The sequence below is a fragment of the Harpia harpyja genome, chromosome 15, assembly GCF_026419915.1.
Source record: "Harpia harpyja isolate bHarHar1 chromosome 15, bHarHar1 primary haplotype, whole genome shotgun sequence".
NCBI lineage: Eukaryota > Metazoa > Chordata > Aves > Accipitriformes > Accipitridae > Harpia > Harpia harpyja.
In genome coordinates, this window is record NC_068954.1 from 13934256 (window position 1) to 13947444 (window position 13189).

The 13189-nt window shown below is 37.6% G+C and overlaps 1 protein-coding gene across 2 annotated transcripts in view; it reads left to right on the forward strand.

Moving 5' to 3' along the window:
- NBAS (NBAS subunit of NRZ tethering complex) overlaps positions 1 to 13189 on the forward strand; it is a 191999-nt gene that overhangs the window by 91966 nt on the left and 86844 nt on the right. For both annotated transcript variants that reach the window (XM_052810054.1, XM_052810055.1), the window contains 2 exons: positions 3771 to 3847; positions 4377 to 4514. In XM_052810054.1, coding sequence (XP_052666014.1) covers positions 3771 to 3847; positions 4377 to 4514 — 215 coding nt within the window. The remainder of the gene's footprint in view (positions 1 to 3770; positions 3848 to 4376; positions 4515 to 13189) is intronic.

Genomic DNA, 13189 nt, shown 5'->3' on the forward strand with positions numbered 1-13189 from the left:
CACCTTTTGGTAGTCAGTAGGCAGCATTCTTACGCATAAGTTTAATGTAGCTTTCTGTAAATGAATGGATTGGTAATTTACTACTTGTAATGCATTTAGCCCTGGATTTACAGTATTGGATCCCACTTCTTCCCCCTTCTCAATGCTTTGCTTTATCAATTCCCATGAAAGTCCTTATGATGAGTTAACACTTTCAGGATTGTGGAGCTTGAAAATGTGCATATTAATAGCATACTGCCAAGATTTAAAATAAAAATACCATGCAGATATGAACCCCACTTATTATTCTGTGTTTTTCCCGTATTTTCAGGCATACTCTGAGGTTTTGGGAGGATTTTGCCATGTGAAACTTGGATGTTTAATATGAGTTATTAGCTACTGTACTAGTAACTAACAAACCCAGCAGATTTCATTTGATCTTGCTGACAAGTTTGAATCCCATTTGTTTCCTTCTAGCTGTCTTCTAGGACAGCTACAGCAGCAAGTTTCAGCTCCATTAGAAGAATCGACGAACCTGAAAGGAGATGCATTTTAGCGAAGAAACCCTAGTTGTACTTAGCACATTGTCTGAGGAGAAGTTGAAGTATGCATCAAACTCTGTTCCTATTACTATAGCAGTGTCATGCTCCAGGTGTGAGGGAATGGCTAAACACTTTCCCCAGAGGCAGTGTGCATGATAAAACTCAAGATAATGTTTGCTGCTGCTTTTGTGGATTTGTTAGGTTCACAGGCCTTGGACTTTGACTTTTCTTGTCCTTTCTGTTTGGATGTAGGTGGTAGACTGAGCATTTTCGAGTGGAGCGGTGACACGCATCACTTTGGGTCCAATAAAACACTTTTTCCTCAGTTGTGCCATTATAGTGCATCCAGACTTAGCATGACTAAGGCAGTGTTGTGCATCTCTTTTTAATTGTAGCCGTCTTTCTCCGTAGCCCTTAGGGATTTGATGGGGAGGTTGCAGATGAGATCTGAATGGGAAGTTACTACAATTGATGGCTGCATTTCATTGTAACCAGATTAGATACTAAACTCAAAGTAAAACCAAGAAAGTCAGTCACACCTGTTAATGCTCAGGAGTTCTAGAACAAAGACTAGCTTAATGTTTTCCATGATTTTGTAATTGCTTGTGGATATGGCTGGTTAACTGCAATTTATACTTCTAAGTTTAGTGAGATTTTATCACATGCTAAATGAACAACTGAAGACTTGAAGCAGGTTTTGCATTTTTTTCAGAGAAAAAAACATGGAAAAGAGTTGAAACTTCTTGGGTATTGATAAATTCCAGTTTTCACAAATAAACCATTTTCTTTCCTGCTTTGCTTTCTAAACAGGCTTGTGGTATAAAGTAAAGACCTGCACAGGAAATAAAAATTATTATTCATAAAATCAAATTTTTTGTTTGTTTTCCTAAGGAAATATTGCTTGTGGGACAGCAGCATTGGCTCTTCGCTTGTCACTGCCTGTCTTCCCTGGTTTGCCAACCCTGTAACATTTAATTCCTTTGGCAAATTTCAAATTTGGCAGTGGTCTGAAATGATAAGTTCCTGTAAATTTTGTGAAGATGTATGAGAGGACAGAACAGCATCCTGCTAGTGTCTGTAGCTTGCAATTAGAACTCAGCCCTGTTAGATATCAGAGAATTCCCGTAGGGCTTCTCTGGGAGACAGAAAACTGTATGGAAATTAGTCTTTGTGTATACATGTGTTTGTGTATATGTAAAGTAGGTGTCTGTATATGGATACATCAACACATATCTGTACACAAGCACACAGAAAATTTGTATTTATTGATTCAGTACAGGGGATATTTTTTCTCAGAAGGGATGAAAATGGAGGTAGGTCGTCTTAAGTACATTCTGGCAACTGGGATGCCTTTGTGTTGAGCTTCATGCAAGAGTATGAATAAAATCATATTGTTTTCTGGCCTTGTATTGGTGCTATGTTCTGTGTCATGATTGCTATCTGAAGGGTGAAGATAAATTTTTGCTAGTGTGGCAGTTGTCATGTTGGGGATGTTCAGTTGGAAGAGGACCTACAATTTATTATGTATTCCTGAGGCTTTGCAGTCACTAATTTTCCAGAGAAAGGGAGAAAAGGACAGAGCCCAAATTCTTCTTTCCCTCCTCCCAGTTTTTTCTGTTCAATTAGAGGTGGTTGTAAGAATATATACAGTAACTTTGCTTGTGCTCAGAGTAGGAAATACCAATTTTGCAAACTAATTCATCAAGATTTTAATACTAGATATTTCTAGACTCCTGTTATCTTTGCTTGGACAGCATACAAGTTACTCTGAATGTAGCAGAAACAAGCTGTCAGCAGCAAGAAACTATTGGTAGAAAGAATTTAAGGCATAGAGCATAGGTGCTGTTGGACAGGCTTGTATTTGCAGTAACTATATTGCCGTGTAGACAGCCTCTGTGGTGACTTGTCACATAGAAATTTTATTTTTGTATCTGGCTGAGGGCCAGCGTGTAAATCCACTTCAGGCTGATGGCAAATTAATGATAATCTGAAAATTGTAATTGGTCATTTAAGCCTTTTAGAAATCATTCTTTGGAACAGAGAATTCACTGGGGTCCTGTGTGTGTAAAGTAATAAGGTTTCTTGCCAGCATGCCCTCAAGAGTAGTTTGTGTAATGTGGGAATATAGGTACTTGAGACTTCCTTAAAATAAAGAGCTAAGGTGCTGGAAGATGGCTTCTACTGATTGGAATAATAATAACAACAACAACAACTATTAAAAAAGGAAACCATAATGTTATTGTCCTGGTATACTTACAGTTCCTTATGCAATTTCTGGTCCAGGTTTCATAAGATTTTTGAAGTTGTCCCTGGAACTAATAACTTGTTTTCTCTACCCCCAAAACTGAATATTAAGTGTATCACGAGAATCATTATTCTGTAATTGTGTGTTGGAACTTTCGTAGCAACCGCAGTGATGCTTGACTTTAGTACAGAAGGAGATAACTGCATGAAGGAGAGATCCTGTTACTAATTAACAAATCTTGGGTGCTCGCATTGTGTCTGTGTATTGGTTCTCCTATTTACGTAATGTAAAATATAGTGGTTTTTTTAAACAAAAAACCAAGTTTGGTATCTATAATGTAGAAAAAGCAGGTAATCTTTGTGTCAGTTTTACCAGAAGTATATCTTTTTATAATCAGAATAATTATTCTTCCATGCATTAATTTTGATTGTCGTCGTTGTGCTGATATTTCTGTTTGCAATATGTGGCAGGACCTGGTTTTGGTGTTTCACTGATCTTATTCAAAAATCATATAACACTTGCAGCTTTTTTTTTTTTATTTTATTAATTAAGACAGAAGTTTTTAATATGTGTTATGTTCAGTGATAAGTGAATTAGAGCTCAGGCTTGAAGAGATTTTGTACAGTTCCTCTAGTTGGTATCTTTGAACACTTACAACATTACATTACTGCCTTGATTTTAGAAGCAAAAGATTTACTTCTTGTAAATCAGTACAGGTGATATTTTAGTGGGTCTGTTTAGCATCTGTTACTGCATAGTCTCATTCTTGTTAGGTTAATGCATCAAACGCTTTGCCTGGAAGTCAAGGTAAAGCTGTGCTGCAGTTTTAATTACATATTATCTGTTTCTGGATTGCACTGATAAGTGTTTAATTAAGTGTGTATAGAGTGCTTCAAGCTAGTGTCTAATAAAATACGGTTACATTGAAAACATTTCATTTGCTAACTGTCAGGGCTAGGTGGGTCAGTAATCAAAGCTTTATTTCTGCTCCCTATATGTTGCAGTTCTGCTACAACTGGCAAGTGATGCATTACCAAATGATATGGCCTTGTCTCTTGCCTATCTACTTGCACTGCCACAGGTATGTTGATAGTGATTTTGTTTGTATGTTTTTGCCAGGAAAGGCTATTTATAGCATTTCAAAATTCCATAAGAAAATGTAATTTCTTTAGGGTTTTAAAAGCTAAGTCTTTGAATTTATTTAAATACACATTTTTATAGATTGGTCTGGTGCATTTAAAGAAAACTCTGAACAATGCCAGTGGACTGGCTTATGAGCATGGCACTGGCAAAAAGACGTATTTTTGTACTGAAAATAGCAGTTGGGCCACCTGACTGAAAGTTCTAATGCAGGTCAGAAATATGAATAACAACTTTGTGGTAGATAAGCAGCAAAACTAGTTGGAAAATCATTTTGGTTAGGTGTTTGTGCAAGGGGGGGGAACATCATAATGTAGAATTACCGTTGTGTATGTGTGTGACTTCTGTGCCAGAAAAACATAGTCAGAGCTATTTCTAAATCACAGCAAGTAGCTTTTTAGAAAGTTTGTGCACTTAATGTTGTATGCTTGCTAATTCTTTCATCTAAATTAATGCTCTCGTTCTCCTAGGTGGTAGATGCCAATAAATGCTTTGAAAAGCAATTACGTTCTGCGTTATCTCTCCAGCTGGCAAGTTATTACTATAGCCTGCAGATCTATGCTCGTTTGGCACCATGTTTCAAGGACAAATGCCACCCGCTCTACAGGGTTAGTACTCTCTTCTTTTTAAAACCATATTCATTAATGTACAGCATTAAAGCTATTCTAAAAAGCCAGTACATGAGTTAAGCCTGTTAAGGAGCTGATCTGACTTACACTGTGAGCAGCCTGTTAAGTTATGCATAATTATTCTTCTACAGTGCTGTAAACAGACAAATACTTCACAATTTGTGGAAGAGTTTTTGAAGCACAATATCAAGTGTCATTTATAGGTAATAGCACTATCAGTCTTCAAAGTAGCTTATAAACACTGAGCAGCAATGAGTATAGCCTATGCTGTTATCTTGCAATACTGATACAATATAGTATTTCCTAGGAAGTGTCAAGTGTCCATTTCGACAAGAACGGTGCTGTTCAAAAAGTTTCTGTAGCCTTCCTTGAGGTGTGTTGTTTTGTATTTCAGTTTACATATGGTGTTTTGAAAGTTTATCCTCACTCATTGATGAATTTGTTGGTTTCCTTTGGTACATCTCTCTTTGAAATGCCAGAGCTTTGCTTCTTATTCATCACCTGTGATTAAAGCAGTTACATGGTAAACTCAGAGCTAAATCAAAAAGGTGACGAGAAAAGTTTAGTAAGGCACCAATTGCCATTCCTACTAAGATACCTGAGTAAAAAATCTTCTTTGCCACTCTAAGAGAGCCATTCTGAATTTACACCAGTTTTTTCTTCCTGTACAGAAGCTCTCTGCACTCTTTGGTTTTCAGCCTAGCTCTGCCTTACAGATAAAAGAACGCTTCTGGTCACAAGTTTTCTGAAAAGAGAGACCAGTAGTCACCATGTGGCATGAAAGGAGGTTTTTGTCCGTGTTCAGAATGACTTCTGATTTACAGAGGAAAGCCTGTTTTGGTATTCACCCAGTTCTGCAGTTAGGCAGTCTTTCATGTTCCTGCTGAGATTTGCATTCTACTATCTTCTGTTTAGAAGCTAAAGGAAAACTTAGCCCACAAATGAAATTTGTGGGGCTTGCAAAATATGTTGGTCATGAGGAATTCCTTCATGTTTGTTGAACAGATTTCTTTGAGCCTAGGTCCACCTGCTGCAAGACACCTTTGATGAAAAAAAGGGTTTTTTTTTAGTTTAGCTTTTTTAAACAGTCTTATTTTATAGAAAGAGCTATGAAGCCTTTTGAAAGAGTAAGTCATAAGAATGAGGACAGAGATGTTAAAGATTGAACTATTTCTACTCCAATTGCCATTTAATAAGTGAAGTCTTACCAACAGCACCATGTAGTTTATCTCTTACTGATACAATCTTTGGCTAAATATTTTGTTCCATCTTGGTAAAATACTGTACGTGACTGTGATAAGTGGGGGGTTCTAAGTTGTTCGCTAAAAATATGTGCTATGTTTAATACTCTTAAACAGTAGCTTTTGAAAACAACCGTATGAGAAGATCCTCAGTGAAGACCACACCAAGAAAAAGGAAAGGTAAAAAAAAAAGAGGCCTGAATGCCCAGAAAGAAAACAACACAGGAGAATACATTCACTGTTACTAATTCCAAGGGTATCCAGTGAGGGAATGTCACTGCAGTAGAAAAGGAGAAATAGAAACAGATGCTTTTGAGCAAAATAAGTACTCTGCCCCCCCCCCCCCCCAAAAAAAAAAAACCAAAACCCCCCAAAAACCAACCAGACTTAAATGTTCAGCTTCCACTGCAAAACAGCGATTTGTTTAAATGTATATCTTAGATGCTGGTAATAAAGGATGGCTCTACATGCAAGTTGCTTTCCTCAGTGCCACACCAGCTGCTATTCCTGGGAATACATCTAGCCATGGTTTTTGTGTTTCTTAAGAGCTCTATGGAAGGGAGAAAAAAAATTGATCTTAAACTGTTATGGTACAAACTTCTATGAAGATGATAAACTCACTTGTAGATGTCATTCTGTAGTAGATTGTCTTTCAGGTCATGCCACTGGTGTCTTTCATCACCTTTATCTTCTGACTGTTTCTTAAAAGAGAAATACATTCCTGGGTCCTGTAACTGTATAATTCAAAGCTATGCGTTATTCTTAGAAGATAACTGTGTTTTTGTGGGTGAAGGTGTATAACAAATCCTTTTCTTCCCCATTCTAAACCTTACATATTCAGTCAAGGTCTAAGTCTGGCACTTCAGCCACATGCTTAGAAGGTGGATCCTCGAGATCGTAAAACATATATTTCTGTTCAACAGCATCTGAGCCACAGTAGGTATGGTTTCTCTAGTCCATTGAATCAAGTATCCTGTCTGAAAACTCTAGCTGAATTTATAAGAAGCTGTATAGAAGCATGAAGAAGTCTGTACTTCCTATGTTTACTTTAAAATAACCTTGTATAAATCTTTCAAAACAGTACATGAGTACTTCTGGCAAAATGGGAGAAATGTTCTCAGAATGTAAATGACAGATCTGGTATAAGGATAATGAGGAGTAGGGAGGAAGAGTTCCTCTTCCACTGGCTAAGACAGACTTTTAGGAGTTGCTAGTTAGTCAGGAAGGACATTTTGAAGGAATGATTGGGTCTGTTGCATAAAGGCTTGATTTTTTTTTTTTTACTGTGATGTGAAATACTGACAGCTAATAGCTGCACATCAAAACAGAATCATAAATTGCCAGAAGATCTCATTCACTTTTTTTGTTTTGTTGATGTCCAAAAGGAAATCAGCTTGATAATTTCTATTTCTGATGAAGTTATTACTTTGCTTTAAGGAGAAACAAAGGGATTTGGGTGTAAAGTACTGCTATTATACCCAAGACAATTTTGAATTTTAGTTGTTACCCTAAACTGTAACTATTATGTTTATATTATTGTATCTGAGCTATATTATTTTCTTATCCTGAGGAAGACGTTAGAGGAGCTCTACAACCAAATAAAACCACAGATAGAGGTCTAGAAGAATAATGCCAGACAGAAGAGCACAAAATTTCCAGAAATGGACTGGCTGTGGAAGGTATTGGTGTGAGGAGACTCATTACCCTTTGAGAAGCTATATTTCTTTTTGGTTTAGGTCTGTACTGGGCCTAGCAGGGATGGGGTTAATTTTCTTCATAGCAGCCCCTGTGGTGCTGTGCTTTGCGTTTGTGACTAGAAGTGTTGATAACAGTGTTTTGGCTGCTGCTGAACCTTGCTTGCACAGCATCAAGGCTGTCTCCCCACTGCCACTCTGATTCACTGCCCACTACTTCCCAGTCTTGATGAATGAGAAGAAAAGCCGTACAGCTGAGCAAGAAATTTGCTGGATAATTTTTTGCTGTTAACAGCTTATCTCCTCATTTTTCCTATCCTGGTGATCTGATAAGTGACCAGAATAAATATATCTGGGGGTTTGTTTACTTTAGCAAGGAGTAAAAAAGTTTAATTACCCTAAGGTTAATTAATATGTTATATTCCTGTCCTCATAGTAATAATCTAATGTTGAAGTGTTTCTGTGGTTTTGGAGAGGAATATTTCACTGACCTTAGCTGAGGGGTGAGCTTTTTCTTGGGGCATCAAGCAACAGGTCTAACAAATACTGCTAAATTGCAGAGGGGAATGGGAATTTTGCAATTAATAGCAGATGAGGAAAGTTGCTGCTAAAAGAAAATTCTTAGGTTTTTATTTTATTCCCTTACCTGTTATTTTCATTCAAGAAAATGAATTTGATTCCTGTCCTTGTGTGCATTGCAACTGGCAATATGTTAAAACAGTAACCTCAGAGATTCTCCTTAGTGATGCTTTTGATGCAGCCTAGAGTTGGTGAGGACGCCAGGAGTTCAGTTCCACACAGTTAAGTAGCCTGATATAAGTGGCTTTTGAGTCACTATGTGAAAGGGTACAGTGAACTTGTGCTCTGTGCACTTAACCTGCTTCCATTTTCTGTTGCTTGCTGCTTAGGGAAGCCTTTATCAGTCTCTCTGTAAAAGGCAGAATTAGGTCTGCTTTCACCTCAAATTCACTGTCTACAAAGTAGGGGTTTTCTTCTCGTTTTGTTTTTGTTTTCTCTCTCTGTTTGTATCACAGCTGTTCAGTATTTTAGTTCCTATGCTGTTTCTCTTTGTGATTGTTCTCTTTGTCATTTCTCTTCTTGTCATTGTTAGACCATTGTTTTTGTCTATTCACATCTTCCTTTGCAGGACCGTATTTAGGCTCTCTATACTGCCCTCACTGCAGTGGCATCTGTAGGCTTTAAGTGCATTAAGTGACTGTGACAAATATGTCATGTGTGTCTTATTCTCTCTCATCTCCTTTTCCATAGGGGAAGACCAGCATGTGGAACAGTTTTTAAATTGTTACACGCTGATATGTGTTTATCTTTTCTTGCATTAATGAAAGCAAGGTCAAAAGAAGAGTGCTTTGAACTTGGGACTGAATATGGAGAAATTTGTCTTGATCTTACAGGATCTCATTCTGCAGGCTTGACCTGGCTCACAAGGCAGTTCTGTTGCTTATTTGTTTAAGGTTGACCTTAATTATAAATACAGTTATATTAAGCCAGAGAAGCAGAACTCCCAGCCATGGTCCTTACACTACAGCTTTAGGTAATATTCTGAATGTAGGGTATTGAAAATAAAGACTTCATTTGAAATGGAAATAAATATTATGTAAGAAGGCTGTATACAGGAAGAAGGGAGAGAGGCAGATTCTGTGGGCTACCAGATGTATTACCCATGTTGTATGAGGTCTAATGGCTTTAACCTTATTACATGGCACTGTAGTACAGCTAGAAATTAAGTCTATACACATAAGGTAATCTCTCACTGGAAATCAAATGCTCATTAAATGGTAGCATGTTGGTTTGTGTTTAATATCCTGTCACATTCCTACATTATGAACTTAACTCACTAGAAATAATATACACATTTTAATCTCAAATTGGATTTGTGTACATGAATTTTACTGGAGTCTATTAACACTGACATGCAAAACTGACAAAATGTTTCAGGCGTCTTCTATTCTGTCTTGATATTCAACTTTTTGTCCATAAATGCAGTAGCTAGCACTGTCTGTTGTAGATGGTAAAATGGTAGCGCTCTTTATTGTTGGCTTATGATGGGCTTAAAACATGATCTTCTTTGCTTCTGCTACTATTTTAAGTCCTGATTCTAGCCCTTGTCTCCTCTTTGGTCCCTCTTTCTGTTCAGTTAGTGATGCTGAAAACCAGCAAATTTCCTTTGGCAGTGTAATTTCTCCCCTTTGCTTCAATGTTTGAATTTTCTGTTGTATGTTCTGCATCAAGTTAAAGTTTCTTTGCTGGTCTTTAGGTTGCTCCACTTCCTTTTCATGCTGCTGTTTATGCCTAGCACTTCTTATCTTTTTATGTACTGGGCTACTTGCTTGTACATGTACAGATACTATTACTCATTAATACTTGGGGGGGGGGGGGGGGGTGGAAATCTATCTCAAGTTTCTAAGTCCAGTGCATATCTGATGGTTCCAAAAGCAAAACTGGGAGAGATGAGAGTATAACTACTTGAATCTTCACTGTACTGTTCTCTCTCCCATTGACCTTCCTGCATGTGTGTGGAGTCTGTGATGGAGAAGAGAACCAGAGGGGGGGGGGGGGGCAGTGGGGGAAGGCACCATGAATGAGACATTAACTGGCAGACTAAGAACTGATCCTGGGAGAAGTTTTCTTTTTTTTTTTCTTTTTTTAAAATACTAAAGTAGGCCAAACACTGTAGTCTTCATATGTAGCATGACATATGAATAATTCAAAGAGCTTAATATCATCAGAAGACTTAAATATTTATTGCTCATCCCTTCTCCAGGTCATTGATAAGAGATTCTGAATAAAAGTGGTCCCACGACCTGCCCCAAGTCCCTAGAGGACTTGCTGCTGGCTCTCCCCTATCCGAAAAGTGATCGCTAAGCTTTCACCTCTCCTTTCACCAGGTTTCAGTTCATAGAAGGACCTTTCTTCCGATCCCTTGGCAACTTAAGTTTCCTGACTGGACTTCAGTGGGGAAAATTGTCAAAGAATTTTGGAGGATCTGTATATATTTTGCCACAGGATTCCCTTTGTCCCTGTGCTCCTTGACACCCTCATAGCCCTCCAGCAAGCTAACAAAGTGGATTTCCCTTTACAGAGGCCATGCTGACTCTTTCCCACCGAGCTCTGTTAATGCAAATGCTCAGTGGTCTTACTCTTTGTTATAGTCTGTTATCTTACCAGGGATGGAAATATGACTCACTGGTCTGTGATCCCTATGAGGGTCCCCTCAAGATCCATTTTTTTAGATGGGACATGCACTCTGGCACAGCGGGTTTTTTATAACGTTTGTTGATGCACCTTAGCCTGCCATTTAATATAATTTCACATTTGTGTTCCTTGAGGACTGAGGGATGAATACCATCTGGTCATGGTGCTGTGCAAGCACATAACTTACCTAATTGGCCTGACTCTTCCTAGATGTTTTCTTCTAACTCATCTAGCTCTTCTGAGTTCTCTCTCACATCTCCATCAGTGAGGGCTGACACAAAGATCCCATTGACTTCCTCTGCTATGGACTTATCCATGAGTGCCCTTTTCACACTTTTTCACCAAGTGATCCTACCACTTTTCTAGCTGGCTTCCTGATTTTGAGTGACTTTTCAGAACTTCTTGCTATCAACTTTACTGTTCTTTATCAGGCACTTTCCAGGTACTTTTTTATCCCTTTTAATTTCCTCTTTGGCCTATCATTTTGTGAGTTTTCCTTGTTGATGTGCTTATTCCTGAGTGATGTCTCAACAAATAAAACCACATTTTTTAAATTAATATCTAAGCTAACAAAAATTGAGAGCTCACTAAACATTGTGTTCAAAGGCTTAAAGCTCAAGTAAGCTTTCCTGAACTAGCGGTCATTGTGGACGTTTTTGAGCATCTTCCAGTATGATCCCTGAAAGAGTAATCCAGCAATTAGTGACACTGCAGTCAGATTGTGACAACTATGTTCCTTTGGTTGAGGTGTGTTTTGATATAGATAAGCCAGTGTTTCACAGATCCTCATATTTCTTTGTTAAGCACGCAACACTGCAAAGCATCACCATTCTTAGTTGGGACCAAATGATATTTAGGTGACTCAGAAAAGAGCTACTGTTAAATAGTTGTTTGTTTGGGTTTTTTTTCCCCTGGTTTTATTGCTTCAAGATAAATTGTGCTTAAGAAAAAGAGGTGGTTACAGTATTGCTTATTTTTGTTTCTCAAGGGTTATATAAGCTATTCTGTTAAATCCTACTTCTGAAAGCAGAGCAAGTGTTGCTCTTGAGCCAGCTGTGCAGAAATACTCTTTTAGAAAAGAGGATCTTCAAACCAACCTTTCATTTCAGCAGAGGTTTGAGGTCTAGCTTGCCTGTGTTCCTCTGGAGACATATTTGTGGCTTTTCTTGCAAGGGAGGTAGTTGGGATAAGTACTAATGCTTTCCTTCTTGCAAAGGGTTTTGTTCCTCTCTGGGAAAGAGTATAAAGGTGACCAACAGCTTTTTGAAGCAGTCTTTCCCTAGTCAATTGGCTTTATCTTCTCTTTTACTTTCCTTTTTTGTGCTTCTGTAAACTATTTTCTCCAGTCAGTGAGTATCATCAATTTTGCAAGCAGCCTGATTGAAATTTTCTATTCATCTTGGAACACAAAATATTTTAGCAAAACTTTATTCATCTGGGTTAGCAATATAGGTAACTTTTCAGACAACGGTGAATTCCAATCAAGTGAGAGAGTTGGCTCCTCCATCTCTTTGTTTTTTTGTGGTTTGGCTGTTTGGTGGGGGGGGGGGTTGTTTGTTTGTTTTGGGTTTGGGGGGTGGTTTTTTTTTTTTTTCCATCTTGGAGACTTGAGGATAAATGCTAGATTGGCCTCTATAAATTTAGCCTAAGAAGCTGTTCATGAAAATGTACATCACAGTAAGAGAAGGTAGTCACTGAGAAAGTCATGCTTCTAATCAGAAGTGCTAGCAGTGCTCCTGGATTAGTGTGAAAAAATATTTGACTTCTGGTATTTTAATAAATGCCAGGGAAGAGGAAGTTATGTGTTTTGTAGCTCATGGAATATTTAGTTTTCAAGCTTTAAATTAGTAAGATATAGAAATATTTGCATGTATCCAGCCAAGTAACTGTACAAATTAAAAGGATACAGTATTGTACTTAAACTAAAACTGTATCATATTGGAATGAAGTTTTACAGTAGGAGTGTATGCTTGTCCCAAGGTCTGTATATGACTACAGCTGCTGCCATATAGATCAATATTAAAGACATATTCTAAAAGAACATACAGTAACATAATTTAGTCAAAAAGAAAGCACAATGATTTTTTTAGAGAAAAGGGAGGTAGAAGGTTAGGATAATTGCCTAAACTGTGACATTATTTACTGAGAGTAATGCTGACTGCAAATGGGAAATGAATTATGTACTATAAATTTAGTAGGCGTTTCATTCAAACTATGTAGTAATTTTCTATTTTCAGAGGTGTTCTTTCAGTTGACATTTTAACCTTTTATATATGATGTGTTAGTTCCACTAAAACAGCTGTCAGGTGAAATGATGAGATGAGATTTTTCTACCTAAACCTGACTTGTCAATATCTTTCTCAATAAGAGAGAGTCTGTAAGAGAACACAAGGTAGAAAAGAAACTATGAAAACATTTTCTCTTGGGACAAATTATTCCTCACTCTTGCTGGAATAGATGATTGAAAACAAAGCAAAAAAGCATTTAAAACAGAGCACTAGGACAA